This window comes from Erpetoichthys calabaricus, chromosome 1 (genome assembly GCF_900747795.2).
Source record: "Erpetoichthys calabaricus chromosome 1, fErpCal1.3, whole genome shotgun sequence".
Taxonomy (NCBI): Eukaryota; Metazoa; Chordata; class Cladistia; order Polypteriformes; family Polypteridae; genus Erpetoichthys; species Erpetoichthys calabaricus.
In genome coordinates, this window is record NC_041394.2 from 286,958,609 (window position 1) to 286,986,200 (window position 27,592).

Here is a 27,592-nt window from a genome sequence, read left to right on the forward strand (position 1 = left end):
GTAGCAAAGTAAACTAAGATGTCTTTTGCTTAATTTACACCCTCACTTCCGTAAGTTACACCAAAAAATTTATTTAATAAAAGTTTTTATTCATCAGTCAATTATTTTGTCTAACAATTGTCACAATGAAAAAAAGCAAAACAAATAATCCCACTATTAGTGGGGCAGACTGTGCAACACTGTATATCTAGTATACTGTACATACATAATGAATTAAAATATCCACACACTTAAATATGAACAGAACGAAGGGGGCCTTCACAAGGCACAAAGGATCATGACACTACTCAGACAAATCTTAATCCTTTTACTAGCTGTATAATGGTTCAAAAATGGCACTGAAATTGGAAACCAAAGATCTATTTCCATATTTAATGTCTTTTCAGCATTTTACATTATTTAGGGCATATCCTCAGATGTGGTGATGTCCTGTCCAGTGTCTGCACCTACCTTGTGCCAGTAATTTGGAAGAAAAATATTCTATGCTCTGTATACAGGAACTGACATACTCTACAGTTTCTTCTAGCAGCAGTAGTAGTAATAGAAAGTCGGCCAGTATAACGACAGTGAATTATCTAAAATTTGTATAAGATTTTTCTTATGGCTTTCTACTTTATCTTGTGGATGGAAAATATACTCCAAATTGCTGCAGAACTAGTCTTAGCTAACTTCTTAAGTGCCCAATACAGCAATTGACAATTGTCCTCCAGGGAAAACTGCTGAACATGAAGCTAGTGTCGTATTACATAAAGCAGCAACTACTGAAAGCAGTTGTAATGAGCAAAATTTAGGAACTTTCTTCTTCACAGCCAAATGAAATATAATACAGAATGCTCCAGAACCTAACAGATCCAACTAAACATGCAGTTGATTTGAATAAGTGGAGAGCAGGCATGTGTTAAAAGTTACTATTTAAGAAAATAAAAGGTTTGTCATATTTGAGGAAATAAACTCTCAGACAATTCTGCAATGGTGACAACCTGCCTGCTGTCATCACATTAAACAATTAATGACTTCAAGAGTTTAGCTATTTTTATTCATAACAAAATAAATCTGTGTGTTTAGTTGGCATGTAACAGTTAATATCAGCTGAACAAGCACAGGCAGAATAGACACCTGTGAAACATTTCATTTTAGTCTTTTGTAACGCATTAATACCTTTCTACTGTAGATGAAGCCTGTATGCTACAAATGATAGGGTGTAACTTTGTCAATTTACTCTCTTATAGACCTAACTTTAAACACTTTCGAAAAGGCAGCATAATGAAATAAAACCACATTGTGTTTAAACGATCCTTATGAGGCTGTAATTTTGCATACATTTGTATGCCTCTGTTTTAAAATATAAATGTTCTCAAATATTTTCATAATAGTGCTCAACTATTTAAAAAGGAACTCAATTCCAATACTGTTATCAATGATACCAAAATTTGGTGCTTGAAGTATTATTGCCAAAAGCTATTCTAAGCCCTGCTACAATATGCTTTAATTTATAAATGGTCATGCAAATGCAAAACATTCAACATCACTCAAAAACAGGCAAAAAGATAAAACTAACTAAATTATAAATAATAGATTTCAATTTTGAAAATCAAATTTTAGATTTAATCAAAAACAGGCAAAAAGATTAACTAAATTATAAATAATAGATTTCAATTTTGAAAATCAAATTTTAGATTTAAGTATATTATATTAGCATAACAAATTGCAGTACTTTACCACTGTGAGTCAAAATAAAAACAAGCTTTGTTATATTAAAAACTTGTGCAAAATTTTGCTTTATCAACCTCAAATGAAGCTTATAACCAGAACATTTTTCTTTGGTAGTCCAAAGATGTACAACTAAAGCACCTTTAATTCAATAGTACAAAATTTGTCTCTTTCCCCCAGCTTGAATACATCCGACAATAAATTTTCTTTCATTTTTCAACTTGAGTATATTCTTTGTAGATGATCACTATATACTTAAGGGCTTTGTGAAAGCAGCAGCCTTTTTACTGAAGCTATGTATTTCTCACTTTTTTTTTCTGAAATGTTATTTATTTGAACAGCTTCTGTAAAAAGCCAAATTTCCCTTGTGGACAAATAAAGTTCTATTTGTCTATCTATATCGAAATATTAAAATACACCTCTGCAGACCTTATTTCAGTTTCAATCAGTACTATTTTTACTGCAGTTTAATTCATATGTAATTATACACAAAACAAAAGTAGTATGTATTTATGATTTTGATTTATTGCACAAAGGACACTCATTGCAATTCGCAAAGTTTATATAGTGTCTGTATGAAATGCAGATATTAATTACAGACTACTGACAATTACCTCTTGTAACATTTCTTCTGTTGCATTCAGCTTCTCCTTATGTTCCTCCAGGCAAAAATCCAGATCCCTAATCTTCTCTCCTTGTGCTTCCACTTGATCAGTTAAAACACTAACCTTTATATATAAAAAAAAATGGTATGATTGCTGGTGCTGGACATGATGCTTTCACAAACAGCTATCCTGTCTGCGCATGACAGTCTCTAGAGTTTACAGAGAATGGTATGATAAACAAAATAATCAGTGAGTGGTAATTCAGAAGTCAAAAATAACCTGTCAATGACTGAGGTCAGAAGTGAATGGACAAGTGTTTTTAAGGTCAAAATATTGCCACATATACTCAAATAACAGATCTTTACTATAGTGGTATGCAAAAACCATCACAAAATGTCATATCCATCCATCCATCCATCCATTGTCTCCCGCTTATCCGAGGTCGGGTCGCGGAGGCAGCAGCTTGAGCAGAGATGCCCAGACTTCCCTCTCCCCGGCCACTTCTTCTAGCTCTTCCGGGAGAATCCCAAGGCGTTCCCAGGCCAGTCGAGAGACATAGTCCCTCCAGCGTGTCCTGGGTCTTCCCCGGGGCCTCCTCCCGGTTGGACGTGCCCGGAACACCTCACCAGGGAGGCGTCCAGGAGGCATCCTGATCAGATGCCCGAGCCACCTCATCTGACTCCTCTCGATGCGGAGGAGCAGCGGCTCTACTCTGAGCCCCTCCCGGAAAAATGTCATACCCTGAAGCAAATGAGCTACAACAAAAGATATCTTACCTAGGTTCGACTCCAGTGAGTTAAGCAGGTGGAAAATTAGCACCAAAACTGGACAACTAAAAAGTGGAAAAAAAGTAACCTGGTCTGACTAATTACTACATCACTACTTCTGCTGTGACATTCAGAGACAGGGTCCAAATTAGGCATAAACAGCATGAATCCATGTTAACGGTATATGCTGCTGGTTGCTGTGTAACGCTTAGGTAATGACATATAATATTTCACTTTATTAACAACAAAGCATAATTTGAATGCCACAGCATAGCTAAGCATTTTGTGGACCATGTGCATCCATTTATGATTCACCCCAAATGGATGCTGCCAGCATGTAATAATAGGCCAATAACTCACTAATTATTCAATTAATCAAGACTATAATTAAGAAATAATCGAGAAAATTATACTTAAAAAAGATGGGGAAAAAAATTCTCAAACCAATTATATAAAGAATAATCATATACAAAAATGAATTAAAATCAACGTTAGTCATATAAAGAGTCAAAAAGAGAGCCAAGAAAAAGCCATAAAAAACAAACATACTATGGCACAAAAAAAAAAAAAAACAATTAAATGTGGAAAAGGGAAATATAAATATATACTGGAAAACATGTATAAATAATTATATAATAATATAAAAGGGAGTACATTCTTATTTTTGTTATGTTTCTGGCAGATACCATGGAATGTCAAAAAGCATGAATATCTGTAAATTGACTGACTTTATGAGGCTGAAATTCTGTAGGAACTGCATGATGCTATCGAATTAGCATTTATTAAAGTCTAAAGTAGTATTTTTCAAACTTTAAAAAAATAAAAAATAAAAAAATAGTGCCATCCCATTAAATAGATAAAAATATATTGCAATTTCCCCCAACTCCCACCCCAAGAAAAATAACAAAAGCAAGAAAAAAAAAAAATTAACGCTTGAAGCCTAAATAATATCAAAACAGATTCTCATGATATTTACAGCATACAACAAAACCCTGGTGCAGGAAGTTCACTAAGTGAAAGTTACCTCTTATTATCTGATGAGTGATGAATTGATAGATATAAAACAAGATGGAAAAAGTAGATTGTATAACACTGTATGATTTATTCGACACACCCAACCAATGGGTGGTATGGCACTGCGAGACAGTTATCTTGTACCATTTTCTAAAGAAACTGTGGGGCATTACTTCCTCAGCATACTTCTTTTATCATTATATTGATGCCAGTTACATGTTTTTGTCTTTTAAAATAGCTAAATAAATAACATTTATTTCATACTGATCCTATGTATCATTCCCTCTAACAAAGATTTATATCAGGTGCCAATGTGCACACGTGCTCTATCACTGACGTGTTAATTTTCAACATATTGATGACTCCATGCCTCCCAGAACTCCAGATATGCTTAAGGCAACAGTGGGGCAAGACAGGTAAACAGATGAGATAGGATAGTTCAGGAAGACAGAGATAGGCAAATTGATAGTCAGACAGATTGAAAACACAGAAACTGCAATATTACCATGTGAATATAACATATGTACCACCTAGGTGCTTTTTTCCTTTTTTTACTCTGCTGTTTTATAAAATCAGAAATAAGCAATATGATTTACATAATTGTACACAAACCAATAAAGGTTGGTATATAGGTTGCTACGTTATTTCAATAGCAGAATTCAAGAAATTGTACAAGACTGTACATATATGCACTTATAACTATAAACTATGCGACTGTTCAATTCCACCCGGGGAGGGTAAACGTTAACATTTAACATTATACAAAGTTATTGTCTGTTTTTTCAATCTTTAATTTAATATTGTTTATTGTATCAGTATGCTGCTGCTGGAGAATGTGAATTTCCCATTGGGATTAATAAAGTATCTATCTATCTATCTATCTATATGTACTACTTTTTCTGTTATCCAATTTTGACTGATTAATTTCCATGGCACACAGTAAATGGTGCAATATAGACCCTGCAGTTTAAACACAGTGAAACACTTCTGACCTCTTTCCTTGTCATATGCACATACCCTATTCTGCAGAAAAATCGACCAATTAAAAAGAAAAACAAAGAACTTTTCATGAAGTCCCAAATCTTAAAAAAATAAATAATTAAATAAACAAATGCCACATTATTCTAGAAAATAAGAGATCCTGCCATCAGGCCTTATTGTACTAAAAATATTTCTAAGCAAAAAATTGTCTCCTACTTGTAAAACAAGTGACTCTTTATCACTCTCCAGCCGATTTAACCTTTCTTGATACACATCATTGCCAAGAGAAATGTGTCCATTAGTCTAGAATGGATAAAAAAAAAACAGTTAAAGTAAAACTAATAAACAATAGGGAATTAATTCAGGCACATTCTCACTGATAGACATTTTCTGTCAATGAAAAACAGTTTCATCAATTTCAAAGACAGTAAATATTTTAGGTACTAACATGATTTAAAACCAGTGGGCTACAGAAATTATACAATAAAGCAACTTTTAAAATAATACGATATGTTGCACCTACAAGACAAAGAAAAATTTCAGACAATTATTCTAAACTAAAAAAAAAAAAAAATCACTATTTACATATTATGTTACCAATATTAGTCATGTGCAGTGAGTCTACTTAATCCATCAGATTTATTTTGTATAAATATGTTAAGTGTGAGACTAACTTGGAATAATAATTCAGTACATACCAATGGAAGAACAAGACAGTGATTCATTCAACACTACATTTAAAGGGTTAATAGTACATCTCAAAGGGGTCAGGACTTTAATATAAAATCATTCAAGTCTTTTACACATAAAATGCTTTAAATGGTCTTGGATTGTTTATAATCTGAATGTTTCAGTTAGTAAATTAGAAGCAATAAAACATTACTAGAAATGAAGGGTTTCTGATTATTAGACCTCATTATTTGTATAAATGCTGGTAGCTCTATCTTTACACCTATGAAAGTAACCTAAATTTAAAATTGATGGGTGATGATGGATGTGTTAAGCATATTTACATATGTTAATTACAAAATGGTTCAAGGAGCTGGAAGAACAAAGGTAGAAGGTAAATGTCTTAAATTAGCTGCATATCACTTGAACCTCTATCACATGGCTATTAAATTAGTGCTATCCTATGCAAAATTTAAGTGGAGCAGCATTCAAAGTGAATTACATGACTTTTCTATATGTATATGTCGATGTGGCCGAGTGTTGCTTTAAATGAAAAGTAACAAGCAAGCACAGTTCAGGCAACAAATATTGTAATCCATTTTACTGAGATTAATAAAATAGAGTTTAAGAGATTGCTGAAGGGTATTACAGTTACTACAATAAATCAAATTTCATTATAGCAAAGGATGTAAAAGAGTGTGAGAGGGAAAGAAAAAGTCAGCTAGTAACATTACAAAACATCAGTTATATCCTAAAGAGGTGTTAAGGATTTTTAAATAGTGTAGTAATTCACTTAAGTAACAGTTATTGGCCTCTCTGTTGTGCAATTTACCACTACTTAATAATCTACTCCTAGATAAAGAACTGCTTTGTTAATTTTTATGGGGGTCTTCAGAGTTCTTTATTCCCTGATGATTATTCATGCATGTGAATCATTTTGCACTCCACTTTGCTATGTCATTGCTTCCATTCCTAGTTTCAGTAAGCTGCAACTCACCTCTGGTGGTATGCGCTGTGAGACAGTTAAGCTTGTAATGTAAAAATCATCTACACAATCATATCAGCACAGTCTATGTTTGTATCCCAAGGTCAATACCCTCCTTTGATGAATTGTTAATGTAGGTGAACAAATTGTATAAACTATAATTTAGTGCTCATACAATCAAATGTACATTTGTGTAACCATGCAAAAGAATAAAAATGTAGTAATGTGGGGTCATCATTTCTTACTCTTCTTCAACGTATGTGTGGGCATCCTTATTAATCTTTTGAATTCTGTAATTCAAAGTGAATGAGTTTACAATAGGATGAGCATGGATAGTCACAAATTCTCAGTGTTTTACTACAACAAAAGGAAGTATTTATTTAATTTCTATTCAAATGTTTTTAATTAATTAAATAAAAACACAAAAGAAATATGGCATTGTTACAAGATGATTTTTCCCCTTATCATACAACTCTACCAAAGCCAACTTGCAAAATGCATGGTATACAGTACACCCCCAAAATTCGTGGGGGTTACGTTCCTAGAGCACCCGTGAATTGTGAAAAACCGCGACTTTTGGATGTGGTTAAAAAATGCCTTTTAAATTCCTGTTTTTATAGTTTAAACCTAAATACAGTATGCCCCCAAAGCACTTTAATTTCATTGCAAACTCAGCTTAATACATTAATACATTACCTAAAAAATTACCTTAATACATTACCTAAAAACAGAATGTAAAGTTAAACCCGTATACTGTACAGTACTGTACTGTACTGCTATGTCTTCCGCGGTGCTAGAATGTAAAATACCCATGTTACCGTTATACATACTGTAATTCATGCAAGTGCGTTTTCTTTGGTAAAAGTAGAGTAAATGCATAATAATTTCATTTAATTAAAATACAGTCAAATGTACGGGTACTCATCAATGATGAATGATATTGATGATGATGGTGAAGTAGCTGTGCAGTACAATGCAGAGGATTTAAAACTCCTCAGGTGGCGCCTCTTCTTCAGGTGCTTCAGGAGGAGTTGTCTTTGGACAGGTCTTCTTCTGGTGGGGTTTCGTGCTGGCTTTTCTTTATAGGTTTCAGGAACATTGTGATGGGAAGTTGCTACATTGTCTCCTGTAGCGAACTGCTGGTACAATTTCCATGCTTTCTCACGGATTATGTTACCATCCAAGGGGATGTTCTTCTTCCTGCAGTCGGTGCCAAGGCAGATTCCATCCGGATGATATTTTTATTCCTTACGGTCGTTACCTTTTTGGCACTATCACAGAAACTTACAGATATGGTACTCCAGATCGCTACTTCATTCTTCTTTATGTAGTGTGCGATGCTTTCATTAATGCCATAGTGGCATGCTACTGCAGCATAACTTTTTAGTTCCCTGAGCAAATCCAGTAGTTCAACCTTCTCCTGGAGTGTTTTAAACTTTTTCTGGCGCTTAGGCTCAGTGCCAGAAGCCTTAGAAGGTGCACGGCGTTTCTGCGTCATCTTGTTCATTTAAGAATAACAAAATGAATACAATAACAAAGTGGAAAACATGAGGACATTCAGCTGGAGACACGTCACAGGGCAGCAGTCAATCAGCATCAGAGAGAATGTCATGTAAGACTGGCCTCACCGTGCACATCCAGGCTTTCTCTGACCACCAAAGAGCTTACAGAGAAGCACTAACTTCTGCCAAGAACACCTATTACGGCAGAATAATAGAAAGTGGCCATTATAACCCAAGGGTTTTGTTCTCTGTAGTTAATAAACTACTCGAACCCACAACTGGCCCAACTACCTCTTCTACTGAAGTCTGTGAGGAATTCCTCCACTTTTTCCATAACAAAATTAACGATCTAAATAATTCAACTGACATACTGTAAATACATCACTGTTTATATCTCTCCCTGTTTTCCCACTCCATCCTGCTCCTTCTCTAAGTTCTCACCAGTCACATCTGCATTTGTTAATAACCTGCTTTGTAAGATGAGGCCGACTACTTGTGTACTGGACCCCATCCCACCACACTACTTAAATCCTGCCTTCATGCCATAATCCCGACTATTACAACAATAATAAACTCATCCCGTGACACTGGCTCTGTGCCGCTCACTTTTAAAATTGCTTCTGTAACCCCAATGTTAAAAAAGTCTGGTCTTGATGCTGACAATCTTAACAATTTCCGGCCTATTTCCCACTTACCTTTCCTGTCAAAAGTTCTTGAGCGTGTTGTAGCTTCCCAACTCACCAATGACCTAACCTCTAATAATTTGATGGAACCCTTTCAGTCTGGTTTCAGGGCGCGGCACAGCTGTGAAACTGGTCTGCTACGGGTAACCAATGATTTGCTTATGGCAGCAGACTCTGGACAAACCAGCATATTAATTCTGTTAGACCTCAGTGCAGCATTTGACACTGTCAGACATGACATCCTACTGTCCAGAATGGAGAACTTGCTGGGTATCTCTGGCACTGTCCTCCAGTGGTTCAAGTCCTATCTGACTGATAGGCAAGAGTTTGTTAGTCTTGGCAACAGCAGATCCAGCTCAGCGCCGGTCACACAAGGAGTCCCTCAAGGCTCTGTCCTTGGTCCTCTGCTTTTCTGTATTTTCATGCTTCCCCTTGGCCATATTATCCATAGCTATGGACTGGGTTATCATTTTTATGCAGATGATACTCAACTCTACTTCAATGTTAAAAGTGGAACTTCATCAGGGCTTTCTCAGCTCACAACCTGCCTTATTGAAATTAAAACCTGGATGGAGCAGAACGCTTTAAAATTAAATTGCAATAAAACTGAAATCCTGCAAGTTGGGACTAAAATGCAACTTAATAAAATGAGCTCCTTCCCAGTCTGTCTTGGCGGTGATCGCATCAGACCTGCCTCTACTGTAAAAAATCTTGGTGTCATTTTTGATTCCTCCCTCTCTTATTCCGCCCACATAAATCACATTAAGAAACTTTCTTACTTTCACCTCCGTAACATATCACGTGTTCGCTCCTTCCTCTCCTTCTCTAATGCTGAGAAATTTGTCCATGCTTTTATCACATCCCGCATCGATTATTGTAATTCCCTACTGGCAGATGCCCCTTCTAATCTTATATCATAGCTCCAGCTTATTCAAAACTCAGCTGCAAGAGTCCTTACTCGAACCAGCAGCAGCGAGCACATCACACCCATCCTGCTCCGTCTTCACTGGCTCCTTGTGTCTTACAGAATCGAATATAAAATCCTACTAATAACCTACAAAGCCTTAAATAACCTCGCGCCAAACTACATCAGTGACCTTCTCCATCACTATGTGCCTGCCCACCCACTAAGGTCCTCTGATTCTGGCAATCTTGTTGTACCCCACACTAATCTACACTCCATGGGTGACAGGGCCTTCAGCTGTATCGCGCCCAGACTCTGGAATGACCTACCGAAATTAATCAGGTCAGCTGACTCCATGAATTCTTTTAAAAAACAACTCAAAACTCATCTGTTCAGGAAGGCTTTTAGCTCTACTTGACTTTATTACCCTTCTCTCAGTTTATTTCTCTGTCAAGATGCTCATGTAACCTGTGTGTGTGTGTGTGCTAGACCACCAATTATGTTGTCTGTTTTTTTTTTTTTTCAGAAGTCACTGTCTTAATCTTCTTTATTTATGTATCTGGTTTGTACAATGCTATATACTGTATACGCTGCCGTTCTTTACTATATTCTGTAAGTGCCTTGAGCATGGGAAAGGCGCTATATAAATAAAATATATTATTATTATTATCAAAGAGAAATGAATAACGCACTCAGATTGGCTACTTTCACCATCCCAAACCGCGTTTCCCTCAGTTGTGGTAAACCCATTCACCTGGAGACGCATCACAGAGCAGCAGTCAATCAGCGCTCTCGGATTGGGTATTTTCACCATCCCAAACTGCGTTTCCCTCAGCGGTGGTAAACCCACTCAGCTAGAGACACGTCACAGGGCAACAGTCAATCAGAAGCAAGGAGAAATTAATAACGCTCTCGGATTGGGTACTTTCACTATCCCAACCCGCGTTTCCCTCAGCAGTTGCTTCCTGTTCTCTCTACAGCACAGTATTGCCACGAAAAAAGCCATAAAAAGTTGCGGAGGATATTTGCGCTTTCCGCTAACAATTAAAAGTTAGGTTCTAAGGAAAAATCCGCGAACGACTGAGTCCGCGAAACCTGAACCGCAACTTCGCGGGGGTCTACTGTATAAAGTGGGTTTTATTTAACAATCAAGAAAAAAAAACACTGCTTCCAGTTTTTGGCAAAAATCATAATTCACCAACTGCTCTCCCATGAGAAACTGTTCAAAACTGTAAAAAATTTACAGATGCTTCTGACTATACATTCAGTATAAAACACAGAGTGTGGACATTTAACTTGTTTCCAGTGTTACACCTTACAATGCAAAATATTTAAGGTTAAAATAAAATTCAAATAACTTGAAGCATACAAAAATGTTAACAGCAATACCCAGCAGTCATGAATTATGAAATAAAAATAATTGCTTAAAATTCTTCAACAAATTACAATTAAACTGAACATTAGGGTTCACAACAAACCACTTTCCCTTAACTGGATCATCTTTATTCACACTGCTGACCAATATGATATATTTATACATACAGCAGCTTAATTCCCAAGATCAAAAAAATCTCAATAAACATGAATGAACCGATTGCATAGGGTTTCCTGGGCAAAATTGTGAAAGTATTTGGCAAAGGAAACACAGTATTCTTTGGAATTGCAATATTCATATACGGATATTTGGGTTTTCTGTACTAAATTTTAAAATCACAAAAATCTCCATGTGCATGACTGCAATTTACAAACAGGCCATGTAAAGTTATATTTGAAAAGGCTATGGCACCCAAATCCTATTTTAAATGATGATAAAATGCAAATGCCAATTAAAAGGGAGATATACAGTACTAACTATAACATTACAACAATCTACATGAGAGTAGACTATTCAGCTCAACAAAGCTTAACAGTTCAATCCACTTAATTCTCCCAAAATAAAATCAAATCTAGTTGTGAAGGTCTCTAAATTTTTACCATATAGCATACTACTTGGTAGATTATTACGTGTCTTTTGTTCTCTGTTTGAAGAAAACGTCCTAACATTTGTGCGAAACTCACCCTTAACAAGTTTCCAACTGTGTCCCCTTCTCAATGAACTCATTTTAAAGTACAGCCTTGTTTCACTGCATCAACTCTCTTCAAAATTTTAATCATTTCAATCCTGACTCCAGTTAGAACTCCTTTTGCTTTGACCAAAAAGGCTCAGCTCTTTTAATCTTTCCTCATAAATCATCACCAGTAGCCCTGGAATGAGGTATGAGGAAAGCTATCAGAGAAATGACAGAGAAAGAGCAGAACATGGTGGATTCTGAGCTTGTAACATCTACTTATAGTCACTTTAAAGTACTTTAATTCAGGTTAATGCATTGTCTGACTTAAGTTAATTGATTTTGACCATATAGAAGTGTCGACCTCAGTATAAGGCTGGAAGTCTGGTACAGGACAAATGAGAATCAAAAGTTGACAGTGAAGTATTGTGGAAAATATTGGTATTTGCCCCAGGGTTACGAGTGGGTGCCATATAAAAGTACTAACAATGAACAACATCCTAAAGTACTGCAGAAATGTTAAACATAGTAAATTTTGAAACACAAAATGTTCTTCAAAACACATCATAGTGGACTGTTTCATTCTGGACAATAAGCAATATAGGACTATGGAAAGATTTTAATTGGTTATTTATCTGTTTTTCCTTCAGCAATGCCAGTAATTAATCAAATAATTTGGTAAGGCTTCAACTTTACTACCTTAACTCTTTCTTTCATTGGAGGCAATATCTGGCCATTAGACTTACTGTATAATAATAGATAACTGAAGTACACTGGTTTTAAGAAACAGATTAATACTATTTATTGATAAACACAAGAATTAAATAAATATGACAACTGCACATGATAGACAGACAGACCGACAGAGAGATGACCAGATACACATAGACAAGACAGAAAAATATAAAATGAACAGGCTAGCTGTTTACTGGTTATTTAGAGTGCTAATCTATCTTGGCACAGATGAATAGTTTTATTAAACTAAGTCTTTAAGTGTCACATTCGTTGTTGTGTTGCTGCTCTGGAGTCAAGTGGAGGATTCTTCTTGCATTTGAGTATACTCTTTCTCTTTGTGATGTGGTGTGCTGTGCCTTTCTCAGTCTGCTATATGTAGTGTCATCTGCAGCTTCATAGGGAACAGCATTACTGTTTCTGGCACAAGAATGTAGATGCTGAAGTTCCCTCCTTGAAGTAATAGCTGCTTCTTAGCCCACTGCCACAGGGCTAGGCTTTCAGGTTGACTAAGAGAACAGATTGTCAGTTTTCAGCTCCCCAAAAATGAAGCAACTCTTCAGCTATATAGCTGCACAGAGAGATGTCATGATGTAATTTCAGAGAGTGTAAGAGATCATTTTGGAGACTGAGAGCACATGTACCCATGAGAGTTGAGTGAAGTTAATTTATGAATGAAGGTATAATCTCCCACGATTGGATTAAAGTCAATTCCAGTTACAGAATCAGTGCCTGCTTACAGGACTTTTATTTTGTCCATCACAGTTGTCGCTCATGAATTACAGATAGAACTCTATTTGTTCCCAGGGTTTTTTTGTTTTGTTTTTTTTTTACGACAGATTGATAGATCGATCAATAGACAGATAGGTAAGTGAGTAACAAAAACAAACAAGCAAGCAAACAAATAAATAAACACAGATACCTTGGTCTTAACACACACTGGATGAATATAAAGCAAGAAAATTAAAGGAAGAAAAGTTCTTACTTGGCTGTCACAGTAAGGTATTATGTATATGTACAACTGTCGGTATAAAGGAGCCCCAGTAGCGTCTGACACACTTCTGCTGAATAATTCGTTGGCTAAAAGTTATCAGTGTTAGTGAATCAGAGAGAGGATGTGCAGTTTTGTTTTAATTCTCTCCTTTGCTACTACCTTTGGGGCATCTAGAGTGTGTCCTATGACTGAGCTGACCCTTTTAATTAGCTTGTTGATTCGGTGGGCCTCTCTAGAAGTAATGTTACCAGCCAACACACCACAGTGTAGTAAATCATACTGGCCATCGCAGAGTTATAGAAGATGTGAAGGATGTCACTTTTCACATTAAAGGAACACAGTTTCCTAAGGATACTGATATAGTTCCTCTGTGTTCCTAGATCAGTCCAACCCCCAATTGTAGGAATGTATCACCTCTACATCCACTCCTTGTATAGTGACTGGCTATAGAGGCCCTTTGATGCAGTGAAAGTTAATAACCAGTTCCTAGGTTTTGTTGATGTTAAGATATAGCTTTTTGTTCTGGACTTGAATAACTATTTGGCATCATCTGGTCTGATGAAGCCTAAGCAAAGATAACAGCTCAACTCTCATTTACACCTTTGTTATCAGATTTTTTTTTATTTCATATACTATGAAGTACAGAGCCGAGAATGGTACAAACTGCAGTTCATTCTGTCTATTGACTTCCATTTCCTGCCTACTGGTTTTATTTTGTCTCTTCCAAAAAAGAAGTGACCTTCATAGGTGCAGAAGGGGCCCACTTAGTCTGTGACACACTCGCACTAAATTTCTTCTATTTCAACAGTCTTTCCAAGAACCACTAAGACCCTTTACCGTAGTGCAGCTCTCTTTCCCTCTCTCGCTCACACCTTCCTATATAAACAGTCTTTCTGTGAACTAACATTCATTTCATTTACATGAAATGATGTTCTACCATGCCTACCTCTGCCTGCTTCTGATGTATTCTTCATTTTAAAATGGTCTTTCCAAAACATTGGCCATTGTGTATTTTTCCCACAGCAAGGTTCTATGTCTCTATTAAATGAGCTCAAGCAAAAGTGGACATTGGTTACACTATCATATTGTATCTCCTTATATATTTGAATGTTGAATTCGCACATCTGCTTTGAAATGTAGTGGTTATAAATTAAGGTAGAACTGTGCCAGCACCTGATTAACTACAAAAGCCCAAACATTACTTAATCCTGCCAGAAGAAAAGTCAAACTTTCAGTTAGGTTATATTTGGGACAAGTATAAATAGCAACTAGAGTTTGACTGAGGAGTTCTTATTCATATCTACTGAAACTCTCACTAGCTGATGTTGCTGAAGTTTATTAAGGGGGAAAAAATGGCACAGAAGCCCTGTTTACCTTCAACTCTGTGCTAAAAGGAGTAAACCGAAAACCACTTCTAACCTTAAATTGTCTTATGTACAATGCGCCTGTTGTCAGGAAATGCAGTCTGAATACAAGGTAAATACTTAAGGGATGATTAGCCAGTCACACTAAAATTTAGCATGATCCACAGAAAATACGCATTTGGCTAGACATACAATATCCATTAATAGCATTGTCCTTTTTTACTTTATGATTTATGCAAAATTAATATATCATTTTAACTGATCATATTACGGCTAATATAAACACCTACTTAATATGTAAAAGAAGTATTTTGTGGGGGGTTGAGACAATGCTTCTTTTTTAAACAAATCCATGAAAAACAAACAACTTTCCAGTATCGCCTATAGATGCAACTTGTCTCAGTAACAAAGCAACACAAAAAAATAATTAATTTCTGTCATGATACAGAGTATGCATTAGCCGTTTGCTAGTTAGGAATTATGTTCTGTGCTGTTTACCCAATTTAGGTAAACTGACAGATAAACTATGCATTTTTTAAGCCAACATTATTTCTACACAATCAAGCTATATAATTAGCCACATGAAAATTTTCCTCTAAAATTACATTTTTTTTAATAAGTTACCCACCTTGGCATAAACCGCCTGAAAATGATTCTCAGGCTAGGAATTCTAAGTAAATACGATTATTCCTAAGTCCTACTCAGGATAGTTCAAGTACAAAGTTTATTGTCATATGCACAGTAAGGAAACACGTTTCCTTGTACAATGAAATTCTTTCTTTGCTGTCCACACCAAATGACAAAACCAACGTATAAAGATAAACATAAATAATAAGTAGCAGACAGATAATAAGTAACAGAGGCAGCATAAAGTATAAAAACAGAATAGAAATATAAAGTGTAATGTGCAGGTAGGTGTGTGATGGACAAGTCAAACACAGTTGTGTAAGGTAGATAGAAGGAGATGAACCATGGTTTTAAACTCCAGGCAGTTACTTAGGAGTCTAATGGCCTTGGGAAAGAAAGAGTTCTTTAGCCTGGAAGTCCTGCATTTCATACTTCTATACCTCCTGCCTGAGGGTAGAAGCGTGAACAGTTTGTGTTGGGGGTGGGTGGGGTCCCTGAGGATCGAGGCAGTTCTCCTGCGTACTCTGCAGTTGTAGATGCTCTGCAGAGAGGGCAGTGGGGTCCTGGTGATCTTCTCAGCAGTCTTCACCACTCTCTGCAGGTGTTTGCGGTCCAAAGCAGTAGTGCACACGGTGATGCAGCTAGTCAAGATGCTCTCAATAATGCAGCTGTAAAAGTTGCAGAGGATCTTAGATGACATACCAAACTTCCTCAGCCTCCTCAGAAAGTAAAGCCACTGTTGAGCCCTCTTGACCAGCTGTGTAGTGTTAAGTGTCCAAGTGAGGTCCTCACTGATGTAGACGCCCAGGTATTTAATGCTGCTAACCCTCTCCACTTCAAGCCCATGGATGAATAGTGGCCGGTGAGGTCTCCTCTCCTTCCTCATGTCCACTATCATCTCCTTTGTCTTGTCTGTGTTGAGGGTGAGGTTGTTGTCCTCACACCATGATGTTTGACGAGATATGAAGTGTTGGGACTGGATAACTCTTGGGGAGAGTATTCTGGTTCTATCTTGTGGATGAAATAATCTTTTTCTATATGTTTTACCTCACTGTGGTAACTCATCAGTACTCATTAGTGGGGTGGAGCCTTCATAAAAAAAAAAACAAACAATGGGGTATAAATAAAAAGTTGTAAAATCATTTTTAGAACGAACTGAATCAAGTGATAGTGATGAAAATGTGAATTGGTCATCAGATGTTGATATAAATAGAAAAACCTATGCATATTGCACTATAGTGAACCACTGTGATATGCCTGGTGAATTCAGTCACTTGAAGGTTCACTATAGTGCAAGCAGGTTTGTGGCAAAAAGACTAAATGATTGCAATGAAGCAGAACGACAAGACGGACGTTAGCTCCCCAAACAATGTTCACTTCAAACATGCATGGTCAGATCAACTGCCATCACGAAACTGACTGAGAAAAGAAAACTGTGTGTGTGGCTATGTAAACACACAGGTAATGGTTGGTGGTCCCAATATGTTTTATGCTAAAAATTATGATGGGAAAGGACAACCATAACAAATAAAGCTTTTAGCTTCATTAACGAAATGTAAATTTGCTTAGATATGTATATTAAATATGAAACATTTTCTTTATTAAAGTTTAAAATGATGATTTATGATGGAATATTTTTAAACAAAGTGAAAAATTTACCGAGAAATTTGTATATATCTACCTTGACTTTTTAAAGTATTCTAATTTTTATACAAATATTATCTTTTAAATCTTCTTCATGACTTTGTTGCAGATAAGGTATAAATACGTTTTTCGATGCAGCGCTAATAATTATGTAAAGGCCATCTACTTTGTTATATATGCTGTCACTGTGCTAATCACTCAATCTCCTTGGTAGCAGAACCATTTACAATGCTGTGTTCCATCTCCCTTGGCAACCTTCTTAGTACAGGGAGGTTTCAGATGGCCTGCAATGACTCTGAATAGGTTCAGTGACATTTGCTTAAGAAAACATAGGAAAACCCAATATAAACATAAAATTACTTAGCACAATATTTCACATACAATGCACCATCAGCAGAACATCAGAAATTGACATTGTTAATATTAGACATTTGCACATACAGTGGATTCAGAAAGTATTCAGTCCCCTTTGTGCAGACTGTGTGTTGTAGATTTAATTTTAAATGGATTAATTTGCCATCCTTGCCCATAAATCCACACTCAATAACCCATAATGACAAAGGGAAAACATGATTTCAGAAAGGCTTGCAAATTTATTACAAATCAAAAACTGAAATCTTTCATTTATATAAGCACTACCCAGCTTCACCCAGGAAGTTTCATTAGACAATGCATACAAGTTATAGTACAATCAGTTAATCAGATAAATCAGAAGTACTAAGTGTTTTTATATATATTTGTATTTTTTTAAACCAAAGAGTAAAATTATTTGTAGGCATTGTGGTGTAACACTTAGGGCTTTGGGCATAGGACTTCAAACTCTGAGGATATGGGTTCAAATTCTGTTATTAACATGGTGTGACCATGAGCATGTCACTTCACCTGCCTGTACAACTGTAACCAACTGTATCTCAAATATTGTAAGATTCCTTTGATAAACACACCTGCCAAATAAATATTATTAGGTCACTGGAACTGCTTACTCTTGAACATAATATACAAATACACAAGTAAAACATTCTGCATTGGATCAATTTCCACTTCTATGAGATTTAGCTTTTGTTGATGGTAATTTCAAACACAATTTTATAGTAAAGTGTATTCTTTTCAACTGAAATGGATAATTTGTAGAAACAGTGTGAAATCAGTGTATATATCATTATTAAATGTTATACGATTTTTACTTCTTTACATTGTTCACTCAAGTATCTTTTTGTGTTTTTCATCAGTTGTATGTTCAAACTTGTATTCTTTTGCCATAGTCAAAGGTAGACAAAGTACTAACAATGAACTGTGTTTTACTTTAACTTATTTCAAACAGTAATGACATTACCCACATTCTCACAGTCAACAGCTGCTCAACTGCTCACTTGGTATAGTCAAGGTTAAAACTGTAGTATTTAAGTGTTCAGTACAGTATTCATGGTAAAGCTTTTATAAATTACAATAAAAGTAATGTATTGCACTTACAGAATCACCTCAGATAATGTGAAACCTTGGTAAATCAGGCAGCACAAAAACATGGTTCTACTGTATCCTGAATTATCTTGGAATAGATTCATTTCGCAGTATAGATATAATAATGTTTGCATTTTTTTAGCATTTATTTTAAGCAGCACTGGGAAGAAATGTTAAATAATAAATTTGGAATGTGCACATGGTAAGAAGAATCAGATAGTCCAACATAAGAAAACTCAGATAGTCAATGATGATATCATCCTTTATAAACTATATACTGAAATAAGAAGACAAAATTCTCCCCCAATTTAGTGTTACACTGAACAAATTCCCCAAGTACTAATATAGCCTCACCCTCTAGCACACCCTGTAAAAATGGTAGCTTCAATCACAATTGAATGTAATGCTTTGGTCTGTAATCTTGTACCGTTACAAAGTTTTGGAGAGTTTCAATCCAAAGCAATATACACTGAATCGTGGTTTACTTTGACTTATTACATACGACATTGACATTTACAGGCTGCAAATTTATGTGTCCCATGGACTGAGATCAATGTTTTAGGTACAGTACAGAAAAGAACAGGTGAAAAGAAATATTGTGAACTACATACAATGCCAACCTGTTCATGGGAGATCCCTTTACTAAGCTGTGTAAGCGTTTAAATTGACCATGGCATCCCACATGTTTCTGGGATGTGTTATACTTAGGGCTCGAAGTGGGCTGGTACAATGTACCAAAACTTTGTGAACTGGAGAATAGCGGCACATCACAGCTTGACCTAAAAGGGGACACCCAGTTCTCTCCACTATTATATACTTTACCAGCGAGGGTCCCCCACCCTCTCCATTCTTTGAAGTATATGAAAATAAGCACACCTGACACTCTAATTCAGCTTGAATAAGAATTTCATTTAATACCACATCATGAGGAGTAAGAAGAAGCCGACAGTACAGGTAGTAAGTACCATGTGTACCCAAAGAGGCCACTTGCTAACCACACCGTCATTGAGCTTTGCATAAGTTTCCTTCGTCTACATCACTTTATTTGCCCCATTTCTCTGTGTGATTAAAGTTGTATTTTTGTCAGTGGCGCACTTCTGGTTGTGGTGTTCATATGCATGTGAAATGTGTTTTCTTAGTAGTTGCCATATGCGCTAGATATACACCCTGCTAAATCATAGCTTTTTAGCTAAATAGGAAAAAGTGGTTTTGTTGATGAGTGAGTGAGTGAGTCAGTCAGTCAGACAACTCTGAATTACATGTATAGATTATAAAGCTGCAGTTACTGTTAATATTAATGTATTTGATGTTCTTTGACAAAAAAGGCACAATATTGTTTACTTGAATGATGGAGGTACTTAAAAGTTTTTGAATTAGATTTCTGTTTTTGCTGTTGTATCAAATAGGTATTATGTATCGTAAAATTTAACTTGTATTGGTATCAACTATAAAAATTCTGGTATAATGACATCTCTACCACCAACCACCCTGGCTGTGTCACAAGACCATCTGCAGCTATACAATGCACACATGATACACACACTTGCACTAATAAACAGAGACAAAGCTTCACCTCATTGCCATTGTATTATTTTGTATATATAGTTTTAGTATCTTAAATGCAATACTGCAGATCATTTATAGCTAACCAATTAGGCTGTTGAACGGTAAACCAAAAGGTTAACTAAGTGAAAAAATACAATGATGAACATTACATGCCTTGTTTTACATACACAAGTCCCAAAGAGGCATACTGTATACTTTATAAGTTAGACTGCTTTGTTATTTACATAAAAAACACAAATTATTTTTTTAACCAAAAAGGTAAACTTCATTTTAAAAGTATAAGCATTTTATATATAAAATATTTTTTAAATTATAGTAAATAATTTGTATTCAATTTTTATTTTTAAAAACACTTTTGAACAAAAGACTACTAAAGATTAAAGTAATATGCAGCAGCAGGCATATAAATACCATGTGTCCTTGCAGCCATTCAACCAAACTTTCAGAAGTGGAATCAGGGATCTGACAGCGCAGGCTTTCTTTTTCTTCATTGTCCATCAGCTCCAGCAAGCCACGCAGATCTTCTACAAGGTGAAGTACTCGTAGACTGCCCATGAAGGGAGAGGTAGGTGACTGACAATCAAAGATACCATTGGAGTATTCTAGTGCCTTGGAGCCTAGAAGATAAAACAAACAAAAAAAACCCCACACAAATGAAAACATCAAAACAAAAAAATAAAAACATGCAAATCTAATTTTTTTATCAAAAGAAAATAATATAGTATTTTTAATTTTTTTCTGACTTGCTTTTTTAAATACAAATACAAGATAAAATATTCTGGTCCTGAATTGCATTTTTGGTGGGCTTTCAACTGAATGCAACAAAAAATGAAGTGGATTTTTTGGCTTAGAGGGATTGCAAGTATTTGAAAAAGTATAGTATAGTCTTTTATGTTGTTTTTTTTTCTTTCACTGTAGTGATGCAAGAATAATGACATATCCCTTTAATGTCCTTTCCCATTACAACTTAAATCCCTGTTTAATATTAAATGCTGTTGTCGTTTTAACTTAAATGGTATCACATCTTAAGTATGCCATTAGAGGCAGATACCACAACCCCCCCCCCAAATCAGTACCACACTTATTTCATGGCTTTCCAGAAAAGTTGACCTTTGAGACAGATAGCAAAGTAAAGCATTGTACCAGGCAGGTTGAGGTTCTGTCACAAACAAGCCAACTTGTACCAGGAATCATGACACGCTGGCAAAAATAATATGTATTTCATTAATTAAAATTGTATTTAACTAAGCAATTAAAAACAAAGTCAACGACAGATGCAAGGTCAAAAAACAATAGGCAGGCAAAAAGTATGAAAACACATTAAACTGAAGTGCAAAAAGAAGGGAAAATGCTGACTAAAAGATTTTGCATTTGGAAAGGAACCACAATGCTTGATCAAAGAAACACAAGACTGGCACTTTTATATCCAATGTCCCTCCCTTTACATCACATAACTGCAGTCTAATTACCACTGCCTAGCAGCAGAGAGAAATATAAAGGGAGGCTAAAGGTTGAGATGAAATTCATTTCTAGCAGAAGGGACACTGGACAAGAAAAAAAAAAGTGTTTGTTCTTGACAAGTCTAATAAACAAATATAGCCTTTAACATTAGAAATAAAAAAAAATACTGTGACAAACTTACCTGCAATTATGCCGTCCATCTGCTCCAAAGCAGCTGCCAACATATCACTTGCATCAGACATCATCTTGAATTTAACAATTTTTTCTAAAAATGTAAAACAAAACAAGTGTAAACAAAATGGTTTTTTAACCTAGTTAAACCCCTGTTACAATTTTATTTCCATTAAATAAAGGGAATCAAGTTGCAAGTGCTGCTGATTCAGACAGAACTAAAAGTTTATAAAGAAAAACATCTCTGACAAAGGGTGTCTGTCTTATGGAAACTATGCTTAAGACAAATACTCAATAACCAGAATGAGTATTCCATATTTTTGTGTAACATGCTTATAACAACCCTGTTACATAACAACTATAAAGAAAGCAGTTAATGGTGACAACTTAATGATGTATTTGAAAGTAAATAAAAATTCCTTTTTACCATCAAAGCTCAAAGTTATATTAATATTTGGTAACTGCAAACATTAAATTCAATGAACAAACATTTTATTAGGATCACTCCAGTAAAAGTAATTCAAAAAATTAATTTAAACTGATATCATGCCATGCACATTTATTTAGGATTATGTAACAATCTTTGCATAATAGTTTGAAAGCATAAGGAATAGAGAAAACAGTTTAAAAAAAGAACAAATTACAAAAAATATGCAGAAATCTATTAAAAAAATAAAAATCCCACTTGTATTTCTTTTTTACTCCAAAGTGAATACATACTTTATTAAAACAGAATCCCTGTTTCTATTTTATCATGGACACCACCAAATCAATAGTGAAACTTGCAGGAATTCACTAATTGTAAAATATACTAGGTAGGATTGTAACGATATTTCGTGCCACAAAATTTTTCGATTCAGAAATATGACAAAATAAAAAAATATATATATTTTTCATAGATAGATACATAGGTAGATATTGATCGCAATGACCTGGAATCTATTTCTCTAAGCACTCACAAAAAGTTATGTATGCTCTCTTGTTCCTAAACGCTCTTAACAACAGAGAATGCAGTCAGCATCATACATCCATTAACAAGTCTGAGTGTGTGTAGCACAGAGTAACCTAAAAATAATAATAGTTAGATGAAGAAGAAATTAAGGATGTCCCGTCGTCTTTTTAGTCTGCTGTCTGGTAGCATTTTGGATTTCCCATTAGAGAAAACAGCAAGAAAATAGTTGATAAGATGAAGACCATTTGCAAGCACTGCAAGTGATTTTTGACATACATTACAGCAAACACTACAAAAATGCTGAAATATGTACAATGTCAACACAAAGCAAAGCAGTTACATCGTAGCCAGATATTTATTTACTCTGTGTGGTTGACTAGTCAGAGTTTACTTATAGATATTAAAATTTGAATTGCAACTAGTCATTTTTAAATTAAAAAAAAAACACTTGTAACCTCTGCTATTTGTAGATCCAGAAAACAGAGGGAACAGGAGATAGGGGAGCAGAACAACATGGTGCTGAGCTGGAAAAACCACCTCCCAAAAAGTCATCTCTGGATGATCTACTTGGAGATTACTCCACTGAATTAGTGGCACTGCCCATGAGTGGGATAGAGCAAGAAATTGACATGCACAAAAGAGTGTCCTCTACTGCACTCACTTGCGGACTGCTGAAACCTCTAAATGATGTTTTTGATGCTTCAATACTTGATGAGTAGTCTGAACATTTTAGTTACGCATAACTGGACATGTCTTCTCAAAGTTTATTCAAACACTTAGTTGGTGATATAATGCTATTGACTGGTAAGTGGACAAATCTGTATGGCCTTTTGTTTTGCATGAGGACATGCTACATTAAAAGGCTGTAAAGAGCACTGCTACTTACAAGTTAGAAAATGTACAAGTAATGTAAAATGATGGTGTATTCAGGGACTTTGTTAACTGTTTTACAAGTCATGGCATTTTTTATTCTTGTTTGTTCATTTCATCAAAGTGAGAATATTCAAAAATAACCATAACAGTATTGTTTGTTGTTGGTTGTAGAGGGTCAACATCAGGCTGATATTTCTAAACTCTAAAATTTTTGAAAGCACAATTTTCAAAATCCACATTGAATTCTTAAGCTAAAACTGTTGGCTGCAATTGTACTGATCACGATGGATGCTGTAGCATTTTGACAGTAAAATAATGTCAGTAAAATACTGAATAATTACAATCTGTTAATTATGTAACTGTGAGGTATGCTTTAGTGTAACAAAGAATAAGAACATATTTATTAAATTGTATGCATAACAGCTTCACAGAGCCACAGAGAGTTCAATTACTCTCCCATTCATTTCTAGCTAACATATGTGATTTGTTTTTTTCCTTGCTTTCATTTTATTTTTTTACAGTTACAAAGATACCTGATAATACTTCAAGAGAAAAATTGAGTTTGTGTATCAAAGGTTCATGCAAGCCACTGATGCAACAGCAGGTTTCCCACCTGTACATGTAATTCTGCTGTAGTTGTATTGTGCTCTGTTTTGCCATCTGAGCCCATTAATAGATGAACAAGAGGGGTAAATATACAAAATATAAAATTTAAATGTTGAAATAACCCTCTGTCAATGTAAATTGTAAACATACAATTAATTTATCAGTAGTAAAAGTTGCACAGAATTTTAATGTTTTAAGATGAAAGGTTCTGAAAAAAATCAACAATCTTTTTAAATTTTAAAAATTATATACAATGCACTTCTTGAAATCATTCAAAAAGTTAACTTTCCCAAATATATTCCTTTAAGGATGAGAATAACCATACTAAATTTGGACAAAATAATTTCTCTCTGAACTGCTTTGCTTCAGATTTCTTTGTAGACAGACAGACAGGGAGACATGATGAAAAGAGGTTAGTTTTTACATTTTATGTGAATGCATCTAAAATAAGGTACAACACTTTAAATATTTAATTATTCTGTATTACTGATATTATAATGTACTAGATTATATTGCTCTGCAAAAAGGTAATGGAAAATAACAGCTAAAAAATTGTTTTGTTTTTTTTAGTAATTATTAATACTTTTGATTTTTTTTTCCCAATAAAGGAGAACTCCTACAGCTGAATTACAAGAATCTTTTTGGATTCTGCACATTTCAGAAGAAAAACAATGTGTAAAAATGTTCTTGTATGTATTCGTAACATCTGAATATACCAATTTATACAGCTTCATTTCAAAAGTGCACAAAAAAAAATAAGAGCTCATGTGGGTCGATAATGAAGTTTTATATATAGATACAAAAAAAATTGGTATCCGGTCCACTGTCAAGTCTATTTCTATTATAAAATATTAATATGGCCACAGAACCAAGTCTGAGCGCCACTTGGTATATCAGATCAAAGGTGAATTGTGTAGATGTAAAGCACTTTCCAAATAGCAAAGTGCTGGATTGTATATTACTTTAATTTGATCTCTGATCTAACTGACATCATTTTTTTTTTTTTAACTTTATTAAACTATCCGATGCTTATTTAAGTCATCACTTTATACTGAATAAACAGAAAAAAACAGGACTGTTCCTTGTGGTTCTACACAGTTGCTCATATCCATATCAGAGACAAAGTCCTTAAGCCTCATAATTGGCGGTCTGTCAGACAGATAGTCCTTTGTCCAGGATACCACAGTTTCATCCACCTGCATATCATTCAGCTTACCGCTTAACATGTATGGCTTGATAGTACTGAAGTCACTGGAGAAATCAAAAAACATAATCCTTTCTGTCAGCTTTGCCCAGGTGAGAATAAGCTTTGCGGAGCAGAAAGTTAATGCATCCTTGTCTGGTAAGCAAACTGCAGTGTGTCCAGGTGATGTACTACAAGAAGAATAACTGGGTCCAGGATTAGCCTCTCATAGGTCTTCATTATGTGTGACATAATATGGTCTATAGTCATCAGATGAAGAGGAGTCTGCCTTCTTTGGAACAATGTGGAGTGTCTTCACCAGTAGCTGCACTTTCTGAAGCCTTATGGATAAACTGAATAGATGACAGAGGATACCACAAAGTTGGTCAGCACACACCTTAAGAACTCAAGGATTGACTCCATCTGGTCCTGCGGATGGTCTTTAATTGTGGACAGAGGTGGCCTCATTACTAGCCATTCCATATTGAGCGATACAAGTTGGTGATGTATTAGGGCTGGAGTAGAGGGGCTGATGATTGGAAGAAAGTGGCAGGGAAACATTTATTAAAAAATTGGTTCAAGTCATTAGCTTTGTCTACATCCTTTTATAGCACATGGATCACTGGCATCAAGTAATTAGGCACAGTCCATTCCAGATATTGTTCATGTTATTCTCAGCAAGTATGTTTTCTAATTTAGTTTTGAAAGCTCTCTTTGCTTCACTCAGCTTTTACTTCAGCCCTCTTTGTTACTGTATTGATTGTTCTCTTTTACTCATGCTGGAAATTCTTTTGCTTTTTAGTAATCCAGGGCTTGTTCTTTAGAAAGCAATGCACTTTGAGAGTACCATAGTGTCAACACAAAAGTTTATATAGAAAGTGATGCAGAGACCAATTCCCTCAATATCATCTCCAGGTGATATGCACATTCAATAATAATAATAATAATAATTCAGCCACCAGGCTCCATGTTCTCACTATCCTGATGGTAATAGGTTGCTGTCTAATAGGCTTGTACCTTTGAATAAAATGAATCAGGTTCTGGACAGATCTTACCAAAGGTGCCAGATGTTAACACTTAAAGGCATCCTTAACACCTGAATACAGCTGGTCCAGTTTGTTATTTCCTCAAGTGGAACATGACACAAATGGATGGAAGTTTGTCATCATTCTTTCCAAAGTCACATGGCTGAAGTCACCATATATTATAATTATCATTAAAGAGTTTGTGACAGAGTGAATCTTTTTCATTGCAGAGGCCCCATTTTGAGGAATATATATTTTAATAAGGATAGTGTAACTTATCACACTGAGAACATAATGTGCACAAATTCCAAAAGCAAGAAACTTAATGTTTGAATTACAAACTGTAATTTTAACTGTAATAGGCTCCCTTTTACAAGATTCTTCAATGACAGTCACAGTGAGAAATTATGAAGTTGTATTGCTGTTGATATAAAGGAGCACCAGAAGCATTTTTTGGCAAACTTCTGCTGAATAATGTTTTGGCTGAAAGTCCTCAGTGTTCATGTTTCAGAGGATATGCGGCATTCACAATGGTGCTCATTTTTATCTGAATTCTCTCCTTTGCTACTACCTCCATGGGGTCCAGCATGGCTGCCATAACTAAGGAGAGGAGGAGAGATTGGGAGCATGTGCAGTCACTTGAGAGTGATTGAACATAGTCCGTTACAATGGAAGACAGACCCTTTGTCACCCTCTTCATCTTCACACAGACAGCTTTTGTGGTACAGTCAAACTGAGCTGCTTAGGCACTAGCGATCACAGGGCAAATGGCTGATTACAGGAATATTTTTAATATACCCTGCTTTTTTACCACACGTCTTTTAACTTCACCTGTTTGTTGTTCGGTACAAATCTTGTAATCGATATTTAATGCACTTCCTATTGTCCAAATGACTTTGCACACTTACTTCCAATGACAATACACAAAATCAATAATCAGTTTCACTAATTGATCAATTAATCCATGTGAATTAAGAAATGAAATTTTCAAATGAAGAATAGTTAAAGATTTCACCAATAGATGGCGCTAGTAACAGATAGAAATATTAAAGTGTTGAAATATTGATT

At 35.3% G+C, this 27,592-nt stretch overlaps 1 protein-coding gene across 3 annotated transcripts in view; it reads right to left on the reverse strand.

Moving 5' to 3' along the window:
* ppfibp1b (PPFIA binding protein 1b) overlaps positions 1–27,592 on the reverse strand; it is a 229,520-nt gene that overhangs the window by 119,444 nt on the left and 82,484 nt on the right. For all 3 annotated transcript variants that reach the window (XM_051934515.1, XM_028816186.2, XM_051934519.1), the window contains exons 2-5: positions 21,896–21,979; positions 20,665–20,870; positions 5,294–5,380; positions 2,325–2,438 (exon numbers count right to left, since the gene is read on the reverse strand). In XM_051934515.1, coding sequence (XP_051790475.1) covers positions 2,325–2,438; positions 5,294–5,380; positions 20,665–20,870; positions 21,896–21,959 — 471 coding nt within the window. In that variant the 5' untranslated portion in view covers positions 21,960–21,979. The remainder of the gene's footprint in view (positions 1–2,324; positions 2,439–5,293; positions 5,381–20,664; positions 20,871–21,895; positions 21,980–27,592) is intronic.